General features: G+C 40.6%; 1 protein-coding gene across 1 annotated transcript; it reads right to left on the bottom strand.

Annotated features, from left to right (window-relative positions):
* Positions 1-182: 182 nt before the first annotated feature.
* On the bottom strand, positions 183-26,860 carry BACH1 (BTB domain and CNC homolog 1). The gene is made up of 5 exons (XM_036379899.2): positions 26,777-26,860; positions 14,702-14,999; positions 11,480-12,865; positions 9,607-9,813; positions 183-3,526 (listed from the first exon to the last, which is right to left on the bottom strand). The coding sequence occupies exons 2-5, from the start codon at positions 14,939-14,941 to the stop codon at positions 3,065-3,067; spliced, it is 2,295 nt and encodes a 764-aa protein (XP_036235792.1). The 5' UTR covers positions 14,942-14,999; positions 26,777-26,860; the 3' UTR covers positions 183-3,064.
* Positions 26,861-27,085: the final 225 nt, after the last annotated feature.

Below are 27,085 nucleotides of genomic sequence, written 5' to 3'. Positions count from 1 at the left end.
TATTATTAAATTTCAGCTTTGTCTGAAGAATCCTAAGCTACTGGTTTGGGCCTATTAAATTTATAAACTATATAGAGACTACTTTGCTACCATTTTCACAACTGTTTGAGCAGTACTACATAAATGAATAATGCACCAGTAGAGACTTTCACAGCAGAAAACTTACACAAAATAGAAAAGCCTTTGTAGAAAGGATAGTGGTTTTTATTGCAGACTTAGAAAATACTGAATTATGAAAAATACAAAATCAACTGTTGTAATTATCTGTTTATTTTACAATCTGTATGCCATCATACCCATATGGCTTTAAGATAGTCTGTTCAAAGTATTTTAAAACATGCTTTAACAAAGTATTTTACAATTTCAAAAACGAGTATTTCTTTACTGGAAGAGAAAAAAATAAAACCAAACTCCAAAAACATTTTCCTGAGAATTCTGTATCATAAAATTGTCATTCATTCGTAACATTTGCAAGTTGATGATATAGGCTTATAGAAGTCAACATGCAACTTGTAGGTCTATGGTATTAAATAAATATTTTAAAAATTACTTAGATGCAGCTGGTCAGGCAAAAACCTACCTTCAAACTTCATCAAGTTCCTATCAGGTTTAAAAACATGATGTTACCTTTATCATTGGTCAATGACTGCCATGATTCCTGCCCTGGAATCCCTCCACCATCGGTTTTATGGAATTCATGCTGTGGCTGATCCCCAGACTCCAGCAGTGGAGCACAACTCTTTAGGGATGTTCCAGTCTCACACTTGGTCATCACTGACCTTGGTTTCCAATACCTGCAGTCAAGTGTGTCAGGGCTTTGGGCCACTGGATAAGCTCCCAGACAGTCATTCCCTACAAAGATGCTCCACCTCCTTATAATAAGGACTGACCCCAAGGAATTCCATTTCCAACTACGTGCACTATTAGGACAATGTTTTAATGCCATTGTCCACGTCATTTCAGAGTATCAGCAGCTTTAAAAGTGATAGTAGTTATGAAGAGTAGAGGTTTGGGCTTTGAATTTTGTTTTTTTATTGTTTCTTGTTGGTTTGCTTTTTAAACAAAATGGAGACATAAGAGCAAAATGCTTCCCAGGGTGGCAGCATGGGAGGGAGACAGGATTAAATTAACCAGGAATCTACAGAAACTGAAGAAAAAGCCCAGAGAGCTTCATAAAGTAATACATATACAGGATCATTGTGTCATTTAAAAGAATTTCAATCCAATTATCATGATGTCTGCCATGTAGTATTTATTTCTGAATTTCAATTACTGCAAGCATTGTGATTTATACAAGCTATGAGCCATCAGCATATTTTTTCCCTTAAAAAAGTAATGATATATGATGAAAATCCAAGGATTCACTAGAGATTTGAATCAACTTTCAGTCCCATAGGTGAGGTAGTGTAGTCATTTGTGTTGCGTGCTGGTTATGAGAAGTCCTGTTGAATTCTGGTAATTTTTAAATTTTTGTTTTAAATAAGTGGCTTACTGTATTTATTAATGCTATGTTACCTATGGATGGTGGGGAGAGGAAAAAGAAGAGCATTGCCAAGAACAAGTTTTGCCTTGCTGCAAGGTAAAACTGAAAAGCAGTATTTACAAGGGCCATTGCTTAGTCGCTGCCTACTGTACATGCACACAAAGACACAAAAAGCTAATACACATTCTGAGGTAGGAAATGAAGAATTCCACTGGCTTGTACAAGATTCTTCATGTTTTGTAAACCAGCAAACCCAAAGTTTTCTGTGGTGAGGTTCAATACTTAGTTCTGGTGTGAGAATAGCATCTAAATAACAAAGCATCATTGGTATACAATATGCATCCACTGCTATGTAAAAATCTAGAAAATGGGGATTATTTTCAGTAGCCGAATTTCTCCTTCACAAAGTAATAAAGGAAATATCTCCAGCTCATTTCTTCACTAAACTTTTTATATATCTATGCTAATAGCACAAGCCATTGAAAATATACTACAGGTTTAGCCATAAAGTATCCTGAAAGATTGATTTTGAAATAGAACTTTACTGGTCCCAGTGATCAGAGAACAAATATTTGTAACTTACTTTAGGCAGTTAGGCACTGAAAGAAAAAGATGTGGCCTGAATACCTTAAAAAAAAAGTCTGTCCTTAGACTTTCACAATACTTTGATTCCAACTTGCCACAAAGAAGCAGCAAGCTGGAAGGTGCTAGGACAGGAAGTCACAATACAGCTGTTGGTTTTAACAAGCCTATGGGATTCAGATGCCAGAGGATCCAATGCACACTCATCCAAGAACTGCACCAGTTTCAGATGTCTGCCTTCCACAGTGCCTTGCTATTCCTCCCACTAAATTTAGAGAAGAGAGTAGAATGTGGCAGCACCTCTGCTGCTCCAGTTCTTTTAATTCTGTACTAGAGTGACAGAACCACTTATTCAACAAAAGCCTACTACTAACCAATTCTACTACCAGTAGTAGTAGCTTACTACTTTAGTTCAGTAAAGTCTTCTCTGGGACGGGGAGGGGAACAGCAGGAAGCAAGGAGCTATACCAGAGTGCACTTTTCAGAATCTCCTCATCCTGTCATGTAAATTAGCCCATCTACTAAATGAACATTTACAGAGCTATATATGCTTCTTAAGGTTTGTCTACCAGGAAAAAAGAAATCTTAGAAGAATTCCAGGTATAGAAGTCATCGTGCATAAACAGCTGTCAGGAGGCTTTCCTTAAAATGCAGAGTGGCATTAAGTACTGTGGCATAAATCAGAGTAGGCTGCTCTGTACATGAACAAAACTTCCTCACAAATAAGCACCTGTGCATGGAATTTGTACTTTCCAACATCTTTCCTGAACCCTCCTTGGCATCACCACACAGAAAAAACTGACACATACAAATTACCTTCTGGAACTACACAGAGCAAACCCAAAGCTTGCCAAGTAATAATGGTGACCATGGAATTGTCAATATAGTTTCAAAAGATTAAACTTCTATCTTCTCTCTCACTTAGTAAGTTACATTCCAATAATGCTCAAGCCCACTTCTGGTTGCAATGTTGAGAGGCTGGCAATGGGAAGGAGAGATTCATTCATCTGTAGTGCATTTGTCAGTCATTTGCTGGCAGAAGTCTGTGATGCCACTGCTCTGCCCACAGGGCTCCAGGAGCGATGTCTGCTCCAATGTTCTGGCAGGAACCAGGTGCAGTTCTTGTACTTGGTCGTACGTGGCCTCACACACACTTTTGACACACTGGTAACAGGAACTCTGCTCAGCTGTAGGGGTGACACCTGAAAGACCATTTGCTGATTCTACAGATGCTGGTACCACAAGCTCACTATCAGATGGAGCTGTTTGTTCTCTTTTTGGGAACAAAAATGAGAGTGGACAATCTGAAGAAGAATATTTTGCAAGTATTTGTATTTGCTCTTGACTCAAGGCTGCTTCCTTACACACCTGCTGGCAAAGTCCAGTCAGATTCTGCTTTGTCTCACCCAGAGTTGATAAAATGTGGTTTCTTTCCTTCAGCAAATTCTCCTTCTCATTTTGCTGCAAAAATAAAAACAGTATTTTAGTCTACATTTCAACATAAGAACTATGGTTTAAGCTCCTATCAAAGCTAAACCAAGACTTTAAATACTCTGGTCTGCTGAAACAGAAGTAATTTGGCATTAAGAAGGAAAGCAGAAACACAATCAAACACATATCAAAAGCCCAATCCCAACCTCTCTGGAAGCATCATCAGGCAAGGTATTTGATGTGGTTTTTCAGATATGCAGCTTTTTCCAAACTCATGCTGGCAGACAAAGGAGTAATTTGTTGTTATTGAGCAAATGAAACATAGCTGCACTTACTGTAAATATTCCTGAAACACTAGTTCTACAGGATAACATAAACCATTACCAATGAGCCAACAAAACATTAAGCAGTCTTCATAGAGATCTGTATTTTAAAATTGAAATGCTGAAAATCAAACATCACATTTTAATTGTTGATACTATTCCACTAGGTGAAAGTAACGTCCATTCTAAAGAAGTGCCAAACCCACTACAAACAATGGAGTTAAGTATAGTTCCTAAATTAGATAGAAAATTTAAGAAAGGTAAAGGAAAGAAGATGTGGTGAACCACTAACAACCTAGAGATAATGTAGGAGGATTGTCCAAGCAGATGGCAACAACAGGATGGCAACTCAATAATAGATATCAAGTAGAAAAAAGTAGCCTGTGTTAAATCAAGCTTTTATTTGGCTTCAATGTTGTGAATTTTTCTGAGGCTTCTGATAGAACTGGCTAAAGATGAAAAGACGCTGATAAACTGAGAAGTCTAATCACAGAAACAAGCAACTTTTTGAATAAAGACAAATGAGGAAATGGCAAAGGACAGGGAACAACCAAGACCATCATGAAGAAGTTGAATGAAAAGGACAAAGAACCCGAATCCAAACATGTCACAACACACACATTGTAAATTCTGTAATTAATTAATTAAAAGAAGATAGAGTTTTGAAGACATATAAAGCTTTAAATAGTTTTCAAGTTTTAATCATAGGGACTATGTGTTACAGCTACTGTTATGTCAATTCACTCTTGGAAAGTTTTATTATTTTCACTCCTCCTCACATCCCCTTTTGCAGAGAAACATCATACTGCAACCTCTACAACTTCTTTTTGAAAGAAATGATTAAGTTTAGGCAACATTTGGCAAGAGGAACAGTTGTTGCCAGTTCTTTTTGTCTAAAATTAGAAGAAAGAGGACTTGGCTAATAAATTTCTATTTGTCAGCATACTGGGAGCAGCTGTTAACCATAAAATACGCCACACTGGAAAGGAGCCATCAGGGTCACTGAGTCCAGCTCCTGGGCCTGCACAGGACACCTCAAGAGTCACACCCTGCGCCTGAGAACTTTGTCCAAACACTTGAACACTGTCAGGCTTGGTGTTGTGACCACTGCCCTGGGGAGTCTGTTCCAGTGTCCAACCTAAACCTTCCATGACTGGGCTTTATGCTGTTTCCTTGAGTCCCTGTCACTGGTCACAAAGAGATTGGCACCTGCCCCTCCAGAGGATGCTGAAAAACTCAGTGAGGTCTCCCCAGGTCTCCCTCAGTCTTCCCTTCTGCAGACTGAACAGATTAAATGCCCACAGTCACCTCTCATAAGGCTTCCCCCCTCCAGACCCTTCCCCATCCTCATGACCCTTCTCTGGATGCTCTCCAATGGCTGAATGCCATTTTTTAAACCATGGTGCCCAAAGCTGCCCCAGCACTCGAGGTGAGGCTGCCCCAGTGCAGAGCAGAGAGGACAATGTCCCCTCCTGCCTGGCTGGCCATGCTGTCCCTGATGCCCCCAGGACATGGATGTCCCTCCTGGCTGCCAGGGCACTGCTGACTCCTGTTCACCTGGCCAAGGACCCGGAGCCCCAGGTCCCTTTCTACAGCTGCTCTCCAGCCTCCTGTTCCCCAGCCCATGCACACAGCCAGGGCTGCCCTGTCCCAGAGCAGAATCTGGCCCTTGCCCTCGTTAAACCTCACATGGTTGGTGACTGTCCAAGTCTCCAGCTGGTCCAGGTCTCTCTGCAGGGCCTCTCTGCCCTTGAGGGAGCTGACAACTCCTCCCAGTTTAGTGTCACGGCAAACTCAGGGTGTGTTCCATGGAGTGCTGTGTCCAGGCTGCTGATGAAGGTGGTGAGGAGCACAGGGCTCAGGGTGCAGCCCTGCAGAACCCCACTGGGCACCAGTGCCAGCCTGATGTCACCCAGTCACTGTCACCATTTGCTCCTGACCCATGACCCAGCTGCTCTCCCCCATGTGATGTGTTTACCCAGCTGTGGGCTGGACATTTTGTTCAGAAGGATCCTGGGAGAGCCTGTCAAAAGCTTTGGTGAAGTCCAAGAAGATTACATCTACTGGCTTTCCTAGATCACCCTGTCATACAAAGAAATCCGTTTTGACAAGCAGGACTTTCCCCTCATGGAGCTGTGCTGGCTGTGACTGATCCCTGCATTGTCCTCCAGGTGTTTTTCAGTACTGATCAGATTAATCTTTCCCATTCTGTTAGGCAGATCACCTAATACCTTTTGGGTATGTAGAGGCACTCAGTTGTGTGTTATGGACTGACAAAATTATCTGTTATCTGGACTGCTATTTAAAACAAACATGAACATTCAGAAATAGTTATTCCAGCATCAATTCCTCATCCCCCTTCTGAAGCTGTTGACAGGTTAATACACCTAAATATTTTTATTTTATTTTATCAGCATTATACTAATACTACCAAAAATGTCAGTTAGTTTTGAGGTCATAATAAACTGAGAGCTCTTTTGAATCTCCTGGTAAAGAATGTACTTAGTTCACTCACCTCACCCTGCTATATATAATATATATAACAAGATCTCAATTACATTTTTCTTGGAGCATTGTGCATCTTCCTCAGCTACAGAATCTTCAGCAAAGTAGTGCTTTTGGAGATCAGTTGTCTTCTACTCTGCTCCCCCTCACAAGTGCCCTCATTGTAGAAGTTTCCAAGTGAAAAATCCAAGGATGGGTCAGGTTGGAAGGGACCACAGTGGGTGATCTGGTCTGACCTCCCTGCTCAGGCAGGGTCATCCCATTGTACAGGAGAAAGTACAAGGAATGTGAATATACACAGGGTCTCTGAAAGAGCTGTTTCTAACAAGTCAACATCTCCTAAAGTAGCCCTTGCATGTTCTCAAATACAGAACCTAAGTGACCAACAAGAACACCTAGACTCACCTGAAAGGTCAATAAGCAAAGGCTATATGGGGAGGTAAAAAAATGACTTTATCAGTACAGAATATCAAAAGACATGATCAAAGGTAACTCTCCCAGATAACAGATTCAGGACTGAACAGTATTTTTCTTCAATATAAGTAGAACTTAACATAAGATTTCCAATTTTACAGAACCACTTGGGAGGGGAGGTACCTCGGCAGGTCTGTAGAACAAAGTCAGAGATCAGGTAAGATCAGGCTGCTCAGGGCTTTGCTCAGTCATGCCCTAAAACCCTCAAAGACAGCACATGCACAGCCTTTCAGGCTCCACTGCCTGCCTGTCCCCACGGGAGGAAAAAACTTTCCTTACACTCAGATGAAATCCCCCTTGTAATTTAAGACCATGTCTCCTGTTCTCTTGCTGCCAAGCTCTCCCCCAAGAAGCTGGAGATCTGCTACTACCAAAGGCTGTGTAAGCTCAAGGACTGCCCCACAGATATGGGCAGGCAGCCATTAGGGTCTCCCCACTCCATTTCCAGGTAGAAGCCCCATTTCTTCAGCCTCTCACCACAGAAGTACTTCGGGCCTGGCCATCCCAATGGCCTTCACCCAACCTTCCTTCTGCCTATCAATGTGCTCCTGGAACTGGGAGGGGTGAAAACCCAGCCAACAATTCAGTGCTACATGTGCCAAGACAGGTAACAACCACTGCCCTCCAACAAGGGGCCGCACTCCTGTTAACACAGCCCAGGACACTGATGGACTTTTTTTCAGTCTGGACATGCTGCTGATCATGCTCAGCCTGCTGTCTGCCCAGGCCCCAAGGTGCTTGTCAAAGCTACTTGCCAGCTGTTAGTCTGCAGCCTCTAGTCAGGCAGGGGTCATTCTGTTCCAAATATAGGACTGTTCCAAGAAACACGCCACAAGCATCTTCTGGGAGAGAAAAAAACTGAAGCAGCACCAAATAGAAACTAATACAAGACAACATGTTGCACATACTGAAAGCCAGGATGAGGAATTCCATGAAAAAGTATTTCCTAACTGGTAGTACAGAGTATAATCTACTTGCCAAGAGCTGTCAAACTATAGCTACACCATTCTATTCCCTCTCAAAGCCACATTACAGATGATACCATGAGAAGATCAAAGTCTAAAAGGTGTGAGACACGACTGACACAGAACAGGAACAAGGCAAGAGCCATCATGCCTGAAGCAACCTGGATGTACCACACACAGCTCCTCCACGACATGTCTTTTCTTCCATCCACCTGGAAGTCATGCCTGGACAGACCTTGATGTTTCTGTATTTGCTTATACAAATTTGATGATCTGTCAGGCATGGTCAACACCTCCAAATTTTCAGGAATTTCTGAAGAAACTTTCAGCACAGTTGAAAAAAACATATGCAACTGGAACATGTTTGTGCCTAGAGGATGATTCATATAACTCAGACCCCACCTCACAGCTCTCAAGACTCAACACTTATTATCTAGGCCTTGCAAAGTGTTACCTGTCAAACAGCAGACATTCAGTCTGTTCCAGCACAGGTCCACAGAAAGAAGGATATTATGTTATAATTATTAGTCTCAAACAGCCACATGCCTAATCTTGCAGATCAACCTTTAATTCCCTGCCCAAGTATTGCAAAATATTGACAGAGTTACATAACAGAAATGACAACATAATGACAAAACCAGGCAAAAAGTTCTGAAATGTCAGAAATGCAACTTCTCTCTTCAGTAAAGATATTATTAGTACAATCACCTGATTACCCTCCCTCAGAGAGCACCTTCTTCATTGAGCACAACCTGCTCTGTCAGCTTATCAGAGCTCTATGGCACTGCAAGCCTTCTTTCAAAGCCTATCTCCCCACAGCAGAAGTAGGAGTAGATGCAGTGAAAGATGCTGATCACAAGAAAATAAGTTTCCAGTCCGTGGCACTTGGCTCTAATTTTACTTTCCTTTTCACTTTCAAGTCAAAAAGATGCAACATGACTGCTATTTTCCAGCTGATGCAGATACCAAATTCAGGTACACCAAGCCTAAAACGCTCCATGGACAAGAATGAGAGTACAGTAGTCCTAAACAACTGAACTGTTTTGCGCACATGGTTATGACCAACTATGAAACTGAGATGAGAATCAAACAAAGACTTGTTTTTCTGAAAAGCCACTCAATTATCTTCTTGCTATTGTTATTTTTACATAATCTTAACCTCAGATTACCTATATTTCTCTTAAATTACATATTTATCTTTTTATTGCCTTCTTAAGGAGGAAAAAATATATTAACAGATGGCTGCTGAGAAATCTGGATGCATCAATTCCTCAGCTACAATCTTGATGCAACTGCTAAAAAGGCAAGCAACTTCCCAAGTTCTTCTGTATCTTCCGCCTTTCTGCAAGGGTCTCATTTTTAACATCCAAGACTCAGGAAACAGTTTGCCAGCCCATGTTGATGTGTTCCAAGAACAGAACTTACACAACTAACAATTGCGTAACTGCAAACTTGATCATGAGCAATACCAGGAGCTGAGGAACAACATCTTGAAGCAAGAAAGGGGAAGAGGCAAAAAGCAGTGTAGGATAACAGTCTGGGAATCATTCTGTACAATTAAATTCAAAGCTTATGGGTTTCAGAAACATCATTCACCAAAAATTATCCTGTGATGCAGGTTTTGTTTGAATGGAAACAAGTCCACAGAAGGAAAGATGTGTGTACTTTAGAGCAAGGCTCAGAAAAATCTGGAACTGCTATTAAGGAGTTATACAAGACTGATAAAGTTTTTTAAGCTTGAGTGGAAAAGGTAGCAAATCACCCCACTCTCAAGCTACTGCCAGATAGGCAGTCCAGATGTTTAGAGAAAGACATGACAACAGCAATGAGTATCTATACATACCAGTTTTTCAATTTCAGATTCAAGATTTTGTATACAGTCAAGTTTTCTCTTGCGACATCGCTGCGCTGCAATTCTGTTTTTACTCCGTCTTCGGATATCGTGAATACAGTCCAATTGTTCAGGAGTTAACTTATGCATTTTCAGAAATGACTGGAAGTCATTTCTGGAAAGTGAGATAATCCTTTGTGCATTAAACGGCAGTTTTACCTAGAACGTGAGATACAGTTGTAAATCCAAGGTGGAACTGATATACACAAACACCAACAACTCAAGTTTCCTTTTCAAGCATTCTTTATCGCACAACTCATCTTTATTCCTACACCTCAGAGACAAGAGCAAACTAACATAACCACCAGATGATGGGATAAAATCCAGGGGATCCAACTACAGGAGCTCAAGCACAGGTGCAACAGAGTATTTGCACATTTACATTAGATCCTTACAAGCAGATTCAGAGTAGGCTGAAAGCTACTTGTGTGTGCACCAAATATGCAGGTGATGCACTCTAAGAAGATGAGTTACAGTTTGGTGAGATACACAACGAGTGTCAAGACTCACTAATATAGTCTAAAGTTCTCCCAAAGCTGCTATTGAGACAGCATCCTGCACACATTTTTATACCTATGCTTTTTTTTTCTGCAGGAAAAGTTCCTCTGAAACAGGCATTTCCTTAGAATACAGAAGTTACAATATTTGTCTTTTATTTTTTAGTGTTGGAGAAGACAGAGGACCAGGCTCGAGCTACTGTTGTATACCCAAGCTACAAAAGCATTTGAGATCACAAAGTGTTGACCAATACTGAAAAACATATTTACCTTTACAAAATAATCACCATGGTTTTGAGTATCCAACTACAGACATTTTATTTTAATCCTGACATTTGAGTATAATAAGTAGCAGAATATGTCACCTTGCTCTGGTCAAAGATCTGAATTGAGTTTAAAAAGAACACAGAGAAATCTTTTCTCTGATTGGCTACTACTGGTGACAAACAGGCAAAAAATAATAAAAAAATCCCAGAGTACTGTCCTCAGCAGTGATACCACCTTCTCTGTCACATAAAGGTAAGGAATGTATTAAACAAATTCTGGCCTTTTGTTTAGCATTCCAGATTTTTTGTATTGATGGCAGGTTTCACTTATGTTCAGTCTCAGTAAGCCCTGCGTTTTGAAAGACAAAAACCTTAGTGCTTTAAGAACAACTCAATTTTTGTAACACTGAATGATCCATCATGCAGAGTTACACTGCAATCCATGATTCTAAGAACTGAGATGGGAATTGTTCCAGGTATATCACTTAGTGCTAGAGAAGGTGATATTCTTAGACAGTCCTAAATACACAGCTACTGAAGCCAGCTTAAAAGCTTAATTGTCACTTCACATTAAATCTGAAGTATCATTTCTCTCTCACCTTCACCCCACAGCTCAGAATAAAACCACGAAAACTGGTAAATTTCTATTAAACAAAGGTTCCAAGTTTCTATTAAACAAAGGTTCCAAGAAGTTTAGAGCTTTCTTAAACTCTAAACTAAAGCAGATTAAAAAAAATCTAAGAATGAACCTTCATGCCTTGATTTAAGGCTCACAATGTTTTCTGACAGTTGTCCCAGAAAAAAATCTCAAAAGATCTAATATGTAGGCATCTAACACTTCAGTATCTGACCAAAAATACTCTCATACTTTTATTCAGTCTCTCTGAATTAACAGTGATCCTCCATACAAACCTCTGAATGGTTATTTAAAGTTTCAGTTCCAGACTTTTAAAAACAAGCAGCCACAGAAAAAACCCAAAACAACAAAACATAGAAAACTCAGATTTTTTTAATATGGCCTTAAAAGACTGGGAAGCAAAGGATCCATCAGGATGTTCTTACCTCACATTCTTGTTCTCTTGCTGAACAGGATTCACTGTCCCCCTCAGTGTCAGTCTCTGAGTCCTCTCCCAAACTTATCACATAGTTATAGGGACACTGTTCTTGTTGCTGTCCCTGAACATAATCTCCACTGTTTATTTCAGAGCTGTTGGAGCATCCTTCAGTTCTCAGGTTGCTTATAAAGGGGCAATTGACAGAATTCAGTGTTGTAAAAGTTCGCTGAGGGCAAGGTTCAGGGCTTTCACTGATCCTGATCCCCAGCCACGGGCACTCTGATTTTTTCCCCGAATACGAGGGCTCTGAGTACTCTTTAGAAGGTGGTAAATGTACTTGACAGGCATCTGTGCTGTGAATATCGCTCCAGAAGCCCTGTGCTAGCTGTTCTGCTATCTCTCTCTCCACACTGCTTCGATCTCCAGCTGAGCTGATGTTAGTGGCTTCCCTAATGCACAAATCCACCTTTGAAGATGGGTTACCTTGACTTTCAGTTTTGTCATTTCCAGCTCCAGTACTTGACACAGTTTTTTCAGCTAAGACTGTGTTGTTTTGCATACTACTGAAATTCAAGTTACCATATTGCTCACAACTATGTAAAATAGACACAGAATTGAGTCCATGAGGTGCAGCAGAGTTTTGGGGGAAAGCAGCAAGATCCATTTTCTCCACAGGACATGACACATTCCGAGTTACAGAATCTCTCTTTGATTCTTCTTTTTTCTGAATGCCTTCTTCCCCTTCCTCCATTTCTACCTGAGTCTCTTCACAGTTTGAGATCAGCTGCATAGGCACACACTCCTGAGCTTTTTGTATGCCATCATTATCAGGTATTTCCTTCTCAAGAGAAGTTGCAAATGGGGGTACCTGAATGTCTTTAATACTGGAACTGGACTCTGAAGTATTAACTTTGTCATTTCCAAAAGCTTTCTGGAATTTTCTATACTTTGGGCATTGGGAAGATAAGCTGGAAGCACTACCCCTTTCTAAATGTACAGGATCACAATTTTGATTGGCATTATTTTGGAGAACAGGTGATGATTTAGCATTTTCTTCATCTTTACAGGGCTTTGTGTCAGGAATTTGACTATATTCCTTTTCTAGAAGAGCTTCTACTTCACAATTTATTTCTAGGTCTCCATCATCCACATTGCCAGTTTTAGGGTTTGCTTTCTGACAATGCTGTGTGCAACACTTCTTCCTGGGACATTCCTGCTGATCCAACTTAAAGTCCAAAAATCTGAATTTGAGAAACTGAAAGCAGGACTCTTCAATGTTGCGTACACCCAAAAATTCTGCACATTTGCAAACTTCAGACACATTGTCTTTATTTAAAACAAGTTTTGCTGTATATGCAAACTGAAGCAAAGGACTAAATCCTTTAAGTGTTACCTATTACAAAAACAAATGAAAAAAAAAATAGTGTGGTCAAATTAGTATGGTTTAAGCAGAGAAATACACAAATTTACCTGTCTTGCCAGCAGGACAGAGCACAGGACAAAAGCAAGAGACTTGTTCTACTGTGAAAACCTGGTCAAACTAATTCTGAAACAGTTCTTCTGATACAATTTTATCATGCACGTTTTGTGACAGTTTTCCTTATTGTGATCTGTGTCTTAATAAAACGTTCTTACAGTAATAAAAGCGGAAAATATTGCTGTATGCTGCAAATCAGTAACCAGATTCCAACCTCACAAAGATATATTTCAAAGCAAGTTGTATACTAATTACTCTATAGTATGCTGCTGGTATTTAACAGTAATTGCTCTTCGAAAACTACAATTAATCACTTAGTCTTATGCACCATTCATGCAAAAAAAGTTTGAAGAAATGGAGTTTGACCACATATGATTATTTACTACTACAGCCACCTACTCCTTTCTTCTTCCCATAGATTCAAAGAAAGGCACTCAAAACTGGTACACCAAACAGAATTCTCAAGTTTAAAGCCCCTTTAGAGCAAGTGATTTTAATTGCACATTTATATCTTCACAACAGTTGCCTATCAAGGAACCCAGAGAAAAACAAAAACTATCATTAGAAACTGTGCAAGATCTCCTACACGTGAAACAATGTCTAAGGAATCGAGTAGAAAGCCACAAGCAGACCCCACAAACAGATTACCAACTACATGACACTTCCTTTAGCCTCTTCTCTGCAAATGAGCAATAAAGCACTATGTCCACTATTAATACTCAAACTCAAGTCCACACTCTGCTCCCTGCCTTTACTGAAATGACCAGTATTTTATGTTAAATAAAGCACTATATCAATGCATTACCTACACTGAATCCTTCTGGCAGTCAAATAATGAATTATTCATGCAATTCAATTTAAGAATCAGTTGAGGGTTTGTTTACTTTGGTTTTTTTTAGTAGTTGTTTGGTATGTTCTCTTTAAAGGACACAACACATGAAGTGACGGTGAGATCTGCACAGAGACCAGTCCTTTAAAACTGTCTGTAAACACTTATGACCTTCCTAAAGAATTCTTAAAAATAGCATTTGAAATATGCTCTGGAGGTTACACCACCACATTAATTCATCCTTCATAATGTGGGGAAGTAGAATGTAAAAGACAGTTTATCCATAAGCTGTCAACATGTCTTCAGACATAGTGTAGTTAATAAAACAAAAACATTACAAACAAGTAACAAACATTAACATACATAACAAACAAAAACATTAACAAACAAAAGTGGCTTTACAAATAAGTAGCATTCATAAATGAAACTGAAAGAAAAAATACAATGCATTTTAAAACTGTACCTTCTTTCCATCTAAGGGAGAAACACTGCAAAAACTGCAATGATCAAGAGGGGAAGAACACTCTACTCCTTTCACTTTCTCTTACACATTTCTGGCTACCTATGCTCAAGCAAGAAAAAAATTGTAGAAAGACTCTTAATGTGACTGACCTAGAAAAGCAACTCTTGCAGTAGTCATTTGTCTAATTTTTATTTGGGATGAAAGTCAGAGAATAAAAATACTGGCAAAAAACCAACAGACCCCAGACCAAGATGACAGCAGTTAGTCTTTACAATATAATATATATTAAATACTTGATTTAAAAAATATTTCTGGTACCCCAGATTGTGGGCTGGTGTCTTTCAGCTCTCAAATCCCCTACTCTAAATCGTCAGTTAAACGCCAGCCTCCCATAAAAGAGAACTGAACAAAGCAGATGAGAAGCACTGGCAGGTAGAATGCAGAAGGGAGTGACACTCACCTCTTCCGGTAAAGTGATGATAAGATCAGCGTCCACCTGGCCCACAATTCTTGAAAGGAAGTAACTGCTGCAAGCTGCAAGCACAGCTTTGTGAGCCCGAAATCGCTGATCTTCCACTAAAATGGTAACATCACAAAGGATATCTTGCTTTCGCTGATCGTCAAGGCTGAGCAGTACGTTGGTACTGTGCACTGAGGACTCGTAGGCAAACACCACGCTGTTGTTCTCACTTAGAGACATTCTGTATCACAGCTGGTGGTGTGAGGCTCAGGGGAAAGCATGCTTCTGTGCTTCAGACCTGGGGAGCAAAGAAACAAGTTGTACCCCTGAAAGTCATGTCCAACAGGAACCTATTGGTACTGAAACATGAGCAGGCTAAACGTGCACTGTTCTGGTCTAATTCTTCTTCAAATTAGTACTTTAAATAAATACATGCTTGTGACATTCACAGTACCCAAACCTTGATATGTACATCGTAACACAGCTTTTATAATCTCACAGACCAAAAAATGCACTTCAGCAATAAAGAACTGTTCTTTCTTAGCCAAGTGATTGAGAGACATAAATTTACTGTAACACCTAGAAATTATCTTTCACTCTTAGTAATTGGTGTATTCTAACTCCAGCACTATGAAAATGTAAAGAGAAATAAAACAAATGCATTAAACTAAAGTTCACCAAAATACCATGTGAGCTACTTCTGTTTACTGATTCACCTAATGCAGACTAAAACATATGTGTTCTGTCTTGTTTCAAAAGTATTTTGTCTGCTAAACCAATCAGGCATTGGTAAAATACCCTGATTTTCTAGTAGGTTGGTGTCTTGTTTTAAAATTTGAATTCTCTAACTGCCTTAATGCAAACTTTTCTCCCCCTTTTCTTTCATGACTACTTGATTTGTCATACTTGTTACAAGTTTGCTTTCCCAATGGATCATTATGATTCAGATCACCTGGCAATGGAATAGTCTCTCTTCTGACAAAGTTCTAAAATAACAGTATTCATTGGATAATAAACAACAGTTAAAGTTAGACATTATTTAGAACCTTGAAATATATAACTCATATATAACGGTTCTGAAGATTCTTAAAATTGCAAAAAATAGAAGGGCTAGGGAGAAGGCAGTTCTGCTAGAGAGTGCAAAGTTTGAAAGTATTTCCAAATCTGATCTTTACACTGTATTTCGCTTTCAATTGAGCCCTTCTTCCAACCAAAAGGAAGAAAAAAGGATTATTAAGAAGTGTCCTTGCTCAATCAAGAAACCACTTAAGTCAGATTTGGAATTATCCTGCAAAGAAAATATGGTGTTCCTAGGACACGTTATCCTTTAACAAAGCAAGCATTGAGATTACACTTGAGCCCAGAGTTCCTGTAACTGAGCACAGCTGTGGAGACTCACTGCGGCTGACATGGGACTGCCTCATCCTCCCATTGCTCAACAGAGGCTGTTGCCATCTGCCAGCTCCCAGCAATAATGAAACTGTAGCCAGTGCAAATCCTCAGCTTTCAGGTGTGGGGAAACTTGCACAACACGGGGAGTGCACAGGGCATGGACATATTTAAACACACTGCGGAAAAAGCAACCACGCTGTGCTCCTGGTTACTCACCGCTCCAGCTATTTCCATGGCACACGGGCATTTTGAGTGAGCTTGGGAACAGAAAGAGGGAAGAAAAAGATCCCTATTTCCAGTGGCAATAGCAGCACAGTACTAGTCTGGATCCCAGTGAAGTGCAGAGCACATCAGCACTACCTGCCTTTCCCACTCCCTTATGGAACACTGTCTGCTTAACTTCACCAACAAAATGTACAAATGTATGCTGAAAACAGAAAAATCCCTAAAGTTCCACAAACCTGAGTTTTTCCCTCTAAGAAGTGGTAGAGAAAAGTGCTACATACCATGCACTGTTAATCCTAAAGGGCTTATTTTTGGAAGGAAACAGTTTAAATGTTTTCATATACCTAACAACAAGACTACAGATTCATTAACTTAGGAAATATTTAATTTCCAGTCAATTTACATGGGAACAAAATTCCTCATGAAATTCTATCTTTGTAAGAGCTTATGAGAAGTAACCAGTCAATAAATGATATACTCCTAACTGGATTGCTCTGTAGCCTAGCTTATCATATTGCTCACATCTTACAGCACACAGAGTTTAATGAAGTATAACTCTGTATTTGTTACAAGGTGAAAAAAACCCAAAACCCCAAAAAGGAACAGAGGACAAATCAGAAAAATTTAAGACTAAATCCACAGTGGTGGGGAACGCAGGGAAGCATTATAGACAAGGACATATTCTGGGTGAACACTTAGGCAAACTCATGAGGCAGACCATAGTTAAAGACAAGCCTTAAAGTGTTCTTGTTTTCTATCTTCTATGAAGAAAGAGCCCTCAGACAGACAAGACATATCATAAATTATGCTTTTGGGTTTTTCCTGATAAAATAATCAATTCCAATATCCAGTTCAGTGCATTACACTTCCATAGCACAGAAGGCTAACAGGCACACTACTTTATTTCTATTTATATAGATACAGACAAATTAATGAGAAGAAGAGTTAACCCTCCTTCTCACTTATCTCTGTGAGACACACACCATCCTTTCAAAACAGCTCATGGACAACTTGGAGCACTGAGGGAAAGCTTCCAATGTTTCAGCTGCCAAGAAAAAAAACAACCCCAAAAAACCCACAAAAAAAAAAAAAGCTCAACACTGAAACACTACCTTCTGTTTCTTGAGAAGTGAATGAAACACTTAGTTTGAGCATAACTCCATTTAACACTTCACTCTGACAGAATGTTGTACTTCCTAACTGGACTTTATCAGCCAAGTTATGTCCCCTCTATATTTAAACACGATGACAAGTCTGAGGTATCCATAATATAGCAAACAGCATTTAATAAGCATTTCAAACTTTAGTAGAGCCTTTAAAAAAAAACCCCACAAAACCAAAAAAATACCACTCCTACACTACACTCAAACACTAAACTCCTCTCAGTCTTTGTAAAATTTAGGTACTCAAATACAATAAAAAGAAATCCAAAAGTAAAGCATCAGAAAACTGAAAATGCTGGTGAAAACAAAAGCACAAAATGGGAAAGAGAAAATGCAACCACTGTAAAAAGCTGTTACACTTAAGAATTAACAGAGGTCAAACTTGTGAATGTCCGAATTCTGTTTTCCAGTTGTGTAATAAGGGCAGGGTTAGATATTTATGATAGCATCTGTCATGACAGCCAACCAGATTTTCCACAGCAGTGTGAGAACAAAATAACTGCTCTATAACTAGGTTTGTTCTGCACACATCCACAACAAGAACACTTCCTGTCATAGCAAAGAGAAAAAGTACATCTCCTCTGTAAATGGTTTAATTTCTCTTCTACTATAACTGTTCTTCTAGAGCACTCAGAATTCTTAAAATTAGTTTTATTTATGATTGGGTGGACAAAGAGGGGAAAGGTACGAAGCAAAGAAAACAATTCAATTAAACTTACAAGTTTGCGCTGCAACTGTCATGAGAACAGGCCTTCTAGGCTTTTCTGTCCATTTTATGTAATTTAATTTTCTACAAATATTACTTATCAGGCTCTTTTTTCCACTCTCAGAAATATTATTAATATCAGCAACCAGGTATCAAAAAGGAAAACTGATACTAAAAACAACCATAACAAATAATATCCTTGGAAAGCAGCCTAAAACTCCTATAATGCTATTTGTATTTTAAAAGTAACCTTCAATCAAGGAAAACTAAAAGTAAGCACAGATAACTTGGAAAAGTATTCCACAAGCAGATGACTGTATGTGGAAATCACAGCTCACAAAGGAGGTGCCAACAACCATGTGACTGAATGCAAAAGATGTTAAGAAAAAAAACCCATGCAAGAATATTAAGATATTTGTAACAGATATTGCCATAAAAAATATGGAGAAACCAAAAAGATCTTCCAAAACTTAAAATAGTTCTTATAGCACAGGTTGGAAGGATTAAAGAAGTAACACCATGAAAGCTTACTTACTACAAATCCTCAGTTTGTGGAAGAAAACGAATAGTGTGAGAATTCCTCAAATTCCTCTCACCTGAAACCCTGCACACCTAATAACCTCATACTCTTGAGACTGAAAATTAAAAAAGCTTGTGAATGTAAGCATACACACATGCCAGTACAAAACCTACATGAACACCTGAAGCACAACAACCAATCAAGTTCTGCTTTGAGAACACAACCAAGCCTGCTACTACAAAGCTTTCATTCTTTATCAGTGATCTTGAGATAAATTATGTTTTGCATAAGGACAAAAATATTTCCTCCTAAGTACCAGCTAGAAAAATTTATTCTGCTTTATCAAAGAGAAGTAACTCCATTTTTTCTCCCTACTAGTACACAATTATGAAAATAATGCCCAACAGTTACCTGCAAAATTATCATATCTTCAGTAAATTTAGACATCTCTCCATCCAATTGATTTTATATATATATATATATCCAAAGAACATATAAATACTTATCTTAATGGAAATCAGTACTGCAACCACATTTAAAAAAGGAATACACATTTAAGTACACAGTATAGAGACCAAAGCAAGATGCTTATCAGGACTCATTGTAAAACACACATCTCATCCAAGGCTTATTTTTCTCATGCATTCAAAGTCATTCATTACATTATTACAGGAAGGTAATAGTGAGGTACAGGGAGTGTAAGGTACTTTAAAATTAGGCTGCACGTTTGCTCATCTGAGTGCTTACACCTGGTAACAATTACTGCTCTTTACTAGCTGACTGAGAATAAAGATAGATATAAAAGAGTCACTTGGTGCAGATCCTCAGATAAACCATAAAGTCTCCCCATTGGTAGTTTAAAAGAAAAATTATTACAAATATGAGAATCATGATGGTCAAAACCAGGTAAAGCTAAAGCTATAAGGAACTGTTGTTGCTAAGTTACAGAAGAAAAATAGTAGTTAAACAGGTAACATTGTTGAGGAATGTATCCAGTTTAGGTAGAGTACCAGAGCAGGAACAGAGTACCAGAGAAGAACTCAAAATAGCGTGATGTATTCCTCATCCACACAAAAATCTCACACAAGGCAGACAAACTTTCATCCAAGCTCAGCACCACCACATGTAAGAGGGCACTCAACATCCTGTGGACAAATAAGTGTCCTGGAAGAGTTGAGGGAAGCTACATGGCATCAAATTGTCATTGAAGGTGACCAAAGCACACACATTTGTATATATGTTTACCAAAATGCTTTTTGAACATTCTGAATGTTTCAAATGTCATTAAAAACACTAAATCAGAGCACAGGAACCCATGCAAATCAATGACAGTCATATCTTTGAAGACTTTGACTTTCAGGAAAAACAGCTAATTACATTTTACAATCTACACTCTTCGTGCTAAATCCAAGGACCCGGAAAATTAAATTCCAGTATCTAATGGTCACCAAGATGCACTGGGAACACCAAATCCAGAGGCAGCATCCATCTCCACATATCAAAGTTTGGCTTCCAAATTCTTTTTTTCCCCTCCAAACTACAGGTTTTTCAAATTCAGGAAAAAAGCAGACTGAAGAGCAGAGTAAACCAGAGGAGGTTTTGATACAGAAATCACTAGACACTCTCCCTGTTCAGCTGAGGACCTGGCACTGCAGTAAGCCTTGCAGAGCAGCCACTCCTATCCAGCAGGACCTCTCTGTGCTTCTGTGACTAGGAATTTCCTTATAACCAGCTGAACAATGAGGAATAGAGGACTCATCCAAAGGCACCCGATTTAACCCAATCTAGGATCCAAATCTAACAATTGTCTCAGACTCACTGCCAAATAAAACACAGGAATCTACCTTGTTACCATCACTTGTAACATACCTTAGAGCAGCTGGGCAAAAATGGACCTGTGGTCCTTCTGTTTTAAGCTCCACCAAGCCATAGTTCTAGCAAGAGCCAAGCAAAAACACTCGAGCTACAAGAGTTACATCCTATGAGCTCAGGGTTCTTTTAAAGAGCAAAAGCCTCTTCTTTTCCATCGGTGCATAAATCCAATTCAGATATTCCTATAAAGAAGAGCTAGCCTTTTATTCCTAGACTCAGATATAACCATGCAGCCCTACCATCCAAATCAACTCAGTCTACATGTGTCTGGCTTTTTTCTGATCTGCACCTATCATATAATTTCCATACATGATCCAGCTTAAGGTTATAAAAATGGAAACAGACCCCTGTTCCTCAGTCCTTCCTTAGTGAACAAGCATCCAGCAACACCACACTAGGTATCCATCCTCTCTAGCAAATGCAGAAAGTGCCACTTGTACACTGGTGAAGTTCTGAAACCAAAGAGCAGGGAGCAAAGCTCCCCTAGGTAGCTGTAGAAGCCAGGCAGCACACACCTTGGCTGTCACTGCTCTCTCAGCTGCTTGAATGAACTTGGGCACCCAGACGAAAATTCAGTTGTGATCACAAAAATTATAAAACTAGCAAGATTAATTTATCACCTAGCATACAATAATGGTCTGTTCAGTTAGCACCATGCTTCTAAAATACCTGTATTCTTGGAACACTACAAATTCCTCAGTTGGTGAAAATACAATTGTAGACCTTCAAAAATACAGCCTGGAGAAAACAAAACTCTTGGTGCTACTCCTATTATGCTGATCTACTCAGTAAGTTCTAGCAGGTCAGTAATTCCATCAGTTTTCTTAGGGTTGGCATTTACATTTACTTTAGCCTATAAAAAAAAAGCTCTGTCATCCACACACGTGAAGTCCAAAGCGTCAACTATAATTTACTACTGCTAAAACAAGACAGTTTAGATAAGGTACAGCTCATTCAAAACACACTGCAAAGGCTTTTTTTTCTACAGCTTTATCTCTCTGTCCTTGCCCCCAGCTATCTCCTTTTAAGGAAATAGTTATATTACAGATGAATGCCTACAGTGGTTAATAGCTGCTGATTCACATTATGCTGACAAAGAATGAACAAGCACTTTAGTGTGCGTGTTCATTGCTTCATCTTCAAAAACACTGCAAAAGAAAAAAGTGATAAAAAAGCAAAAAGCAAGCTTTGCTACCCAAGAACAATGCTTTCTCCTTTAGGAAGAAAGTAAATTTAATCTTCAGTTATTAGCAGAGTCACAATTCTAAATAGTCTTCTTTATTAGTCTAACACATGGAAGATATTATTCACAGCTTAATTACCTACATGAGATTTTTAAAAATTACTAGTTTGTATTTTTGTAGCAAAATTTTAAACACTGAATTTGGACTCCTGTCAAATCACAAGTGAGTATTAAAAACAATCACGGAAGTCTGACAAGTCTTAAGTCTGTGCTAAGAGTCTTAATTTGTTTTCCAGGTTTTAATACTGAATACATACTTTTTTCTCAGTATTTGCAAAATATATGAGAAACTGGGACATTGGAAGGAGAGCATGGGGGATCCTGAGAATGCTAGTAGTCACAAGCCTCCAGAAGCCACGATTTTAAAAAGAAAAAAGAGATTGATACCATGTAACCATAGACATTTTTCAAAGAACAGAAGTTTGAAAAGCTTCCCCAGAGGATGACAAAAGTCTGTATCAAAGCCAAATAAATCCCAAACTACTCTGCACTTTCCCATTATTTTAGATGACGCTAATTTGTTTAATTTTTGGATCAGGGATGAAAATCATGTTGTGGGATTTGGTTTGTTTCACTGCTAAAAAATGAAATAGGTCTGAAGGGATTTCAGAGGCTCCTCTGAAAAAATTCCATCACTTACAGCCCTTCAGTTGTGCTGGTATTCACAGAGAATTGCACTGGAAAGATAATGCACAGACTTTCTAAAGAACTTTAAAAAAACCCCCAAAGCACCTATCAACAACAAAAATAACCACAAACACAACACCCCAAAAATACAAGTAAAAATGCTTTTATTTTTTCTTAAATAAGAACTAGGTTAGATAATATAATATTCACTTAGGATAAGTAAAGCATGCACAACTAAAATCTACTGTCAACTCCTGCCTTTGCATAAAGGACAAACACCTTTGTATTTAGAGCTACATTTTCTACTCATTGCTACAGTTAAACAAACCACATCATTAACTTCATCTGAATGACTATCACAATCCATTTACAAGTGTATATGTCAAAATGTGTATGATGAATACTAAATTAACCATTTAATGTACTTAGAAGGACACAAGAAACAATATGAAAGGACTGTGAAACAGCTATATTTCCAAGTCAAAGAAAATACTGGTTGGAAATTATATTTCTAATCTCATTTCTGGCATTATCTATTTAACTTTGATTTGTTTCCATGACAGTTCTTCACAGTATGTGAAACTGAAAGAAACCTGCAAATGTTTTAGACATAAATCAGAAAGAACTTCAGAAACATTTATATGAAAACAGAACAGCACAGGTTTATCAGAACTAACAATATATAATAATAAAACTTAAAAAACATTAAATATTTATATATGCACTAGACCAGGCTTCAGATAATAAGGGTCTAGTAAAGGTCTCCAACAAATCACACCAAACTGTCTCAGTCTTCCCATCCTGTAGAGACTGTAGACTATTTCCTATCTGACATATGATGTCAAAAGACACGATCTTACTAGCTGACCTGTAAATAAGCATTTTTGGGATGCTACCACATGAAATACTGATCTCCAGCTCTGGGGACCCCAACATCAGAGTGACATGGATCTTCTGGAATGAGTCTAGAGAAGAATACAATGATGCTCTGAGGGCTGTAGCCCCTCTGCTCTGCAGACAGGCTGGGAGAGCTGGGGGTGTTCATCCTGGAGAAGAGAAGGCTCCAGGGAGAGCTTAGAGCCCCTGCCAGAGCCTAAAGAGGCTGCAGGAGAGCTGGAGAGGGACTCTGGACAGGGGCCAGGAGTGACAGGACAAGGGGGAATGGCTTCAAGTCAAAGAAAGCAGGCTTAGCTATTAGAAAAATTCTGCCCTGTGAGGGTGGTGAGCCCTGGCACAGGCTGCCCAGAGAAGCTGTGGCTGCCCCATCCCTGGAAGTGTTCAAGGCCAGGCTGGATGGGGCTTGGATCAACCAGGTCTAGTGGAGGTGTCCCTGCTCATGGCAGGGGGTTGGAAATGGATGAGCTTTAAGGTCCCTTCCAATACAAACCACCCCAGGATTCTGGGATTTGATGACCTTAAAAGTAGCATGAACAGGGCAAGCAAGTGCCATATATTTACTTATCATAGTATTTGTCAGTGGGCCAACACTGGAATCCAAACAACAACAAACATTATGTTAACAGTTCAAATAAAGTCATTCACAAACAAAGTATCTCAATACAATTTTTAAGATTAATTGAATATTCTTTAAGTCACAGGCTCTCATTTAAAGACATTTAGTTACTGATACCTTAGGCTACACCTCTCCCACTCTCCAGTGTATGTTTAATGATTAAACTCAATTTATTTGTATTCCACCAATGCTTCTAAAGTCAATTTACCCTTCACAGCACACTTTCCCCTTTTTAAAGCTTCAGTAGCTGATCGGTCAGTTGAGCCTTCCTCTGACCTTCTAACTCACTTTTATACCAAATACTACATTTTCCCTTCACACTTAACAAGAACAAAACTTTCTTCCACCCTTAAAGAGTGCCTTAACCAAAAAGCACTGCATACTGCTGGAAACAGAGTGACTTGGGATGCAGCCTTTGATTTGTTACAGCAAAGTAAGCCTTTCCATCACTTTCAGTACCCTCTGAATTAGAGGTGGGGGCAGGGAAACCTGCAGGTGGATCCTCACACATTATCCCCACTGTGGTCACACCAGGCTGAATCTACACAACTCAGTGATTGGTTCAGCAGTTAATTTTGGCTCACTCAATGTTTTGTTCCTACCCACACTTGCCTCAACTAACACACTACCTCTGGTTTGACTAAGGACTACATATAAACAGGACTCACATTATGAATACCACAGGGTTTTCTCCTGCTCCCCAAAACCTCCCCCATGAAACTTTCAGTGGTCAAATTCTACAGGACAATTAAAATGCCAGCATTCGGACACAAACATGAACCCTCTGACTGACCTACCACCCTTCTTTGCCCCCACACCAGCCTGCCCAGTGCAGGGAGAGAGACAGGACTGGGGTTAAAAGAAAACCCATTAAGTGTTTATAGAAACAGGCTGATTATCAAACGTGGAAGGTGGGGATGACAATGACAAGGAGACTTGTTGAGCTATGTTTCCCTGAACCGTAGAGCAGAGTTATTTGGGATTTACAGAACTCATGTGCAAAGACCTGTCTATTCTACACCTAACAAGAGTGCCCACCTGATCCAAAGGATCAGGTAAAGGTTATGGGCTTTCATACTAGACCAACTCTATCATAAGAAATTTATCAGTGGTCAAAATATCCTTTGCATAAGAATATTAGTACCTATTAAAAGCAATTAAACATTTAGCACATTAAGGTCTTCTACATTTTCACACATAAACTCTAAGATACAGCTGATGGAAGCTAAAACTGTACTTCAGCATTTTAGTTAAAACCAGGAGTGTGCTAGTAAAGCAAACTTCCCAAACACCCCATTTATTATGGTTTTGTTCACATCACAAGATGAACCCAGACAACAAGAGTAGGCTCTTTTTTGAAGTAAATTGGAAAACACACTCTAGAAGTTCTCAAGAATTTCAAATACTAAGGGATTTAACTTTTTTTTTTTTTCAGATTTACTAAGCCAGGTCAAAGGGAACCCTTCTGAAAAACACAGTGGGTATTCAGTTTTCAGTGACAACTGTTTCTCTCTGCAAATCTGCCTGTTTTGGGCCTCACTGCTTGCTAAGGCACATACAGGTTTATTCACTTGAGTTTGGGCATCCAAGAGTAATTATGCTATTTAAGTAATTTTAAAGTTAAACTCATTTTACAAATCGTATTTTGTGATCTACCTCAGATGGTTTAATTCAAACTCATCATGTTGACAGGAATATAGACCTTTCTTTTCTTACTGTATGGTGTAATACTTGAGATTAAAGAGCTGATTCTATATGCTAGAGCATTGCGAGTGCCGCATCACCTTAATTTACAGTAAATTGAAATGACTCCATTACTGCAGCCAGATGTTTTTCACACAAACTTCCTTCCTCAAGTGCCTCAAATTAACGCATCTGTCAAAATTTACTCCACATACAGTTATCTTTACTGCTAGAACACTTTCTCCCTCCTTTTTTAGTTCAATAAGGATTTGGAAGACCGAGTTGTGGATGATTTTGGGATTACTGTCAAGCTAAAAGGGGTAACTGTTCTTTTGCGATTACTACATTTCCACCAAGCCCCAAAGCACGCCGAGGATCTCGGCGCACAGAACAGGACGGACAGGATTTGTATTTCGTTGTTTACAATCTAAAGCAGACCTTCCCCGGCTCCCCCCACAGGGAAACACCAGCTGCACGGCAGAGCGGGGATCCCGCCGACCTCCCAGCGGGGCCGAGCCGGTCCCTTCGCACAGCACCGGGCAGCGCGGCGTGGGACACTCACGCCTGGGCCAGCGGGGCACAAGGGCACCCTGCGAGCCGAGGGGAGGCACCGAGCAAGGAGCGAGCTCGGGGCAAGGGGGCAACACCCTGAGCAAGGAGCGGGCTGGGGGCAAGGGGGGCAATACCCTGAGCAAGGAGCGGGCTGGGGGCAAGGGGGGCAATACCCTCAGCAAGGAGCGGGCTAGGGGCAAGGGGGCAACACCCTCAGCAAGGAGCGGGCTGGGGGCAAGGGGGCAACACCCTGAGCCAGGCACCGAGCAAGGAGCGGGCTCGGGGGAAAGGTGCAATACTCTCAGCAAGGCACCGCCGAGGGAAAGCCGCCGCCGGTGCCCGGCGCTGACGAAGCGCCTCCGCCACCGCCCCGGCGCCCCCGCGGGCGGGACCCCCGACCCTGCACGGGCCGGGCCGCGCCGGGAAAAGGCCGCACCACCGACACCACCCCTTTGAACGCGCGGCGACCCCCGCCTCGCCGCACCCTCCGCCCGAAGGGCGCCGCCTTCGCACCCCCGCCGCCAACCCTTCACCGCGCACGCTCCCGCCGCTGGCCGGTGCGGCGCGGTTCGGCTTTACCTCGGTGCTCGGTGCCCGCCGCCGCCTCACGCCGTGCCCACTCGCCCCGCGCGCGCCGCCCGGGCCCAGCCGCTCCCGGCTCCGGCTGCGGCCCGACTGCGGCGCGCGCCGTCAGGTGACTGCCCGCAGCACCGCCCGCCCCCCCGCGCGCACGCCCCGCGCACGCCCCGCGCGCCCATTGGACGCGGCGCTCGCCGCCGACGCGCAGCCGCCCACACCGCCGCGCATGCGCAGCTCTGCCGGCGCACGGGGCGGCTGCAGAGCGCCGGGACATGGTCCCCGCTGGCCCATGGCCTGCCTGGCCTGCCC

The sequence above is a fragment of the Molothrus ater genome, chromosome 2 (assembly GCF_012460135.2).
Source record: "Molothrus ater isolate BHLD 08-10-18 breed brown headed cowbird chromosome 2, BPBGC_Mater_1.1, whole genome shotgun sequence".
NCBI lineage: Eukaryota > Metazoa > Chordata > Aves > Passeriformes > Icteridae > Molothrus > Molothrus ater.
This window is presented reverse-complemented; position numbering and strand designations above follow the sequence as displayed.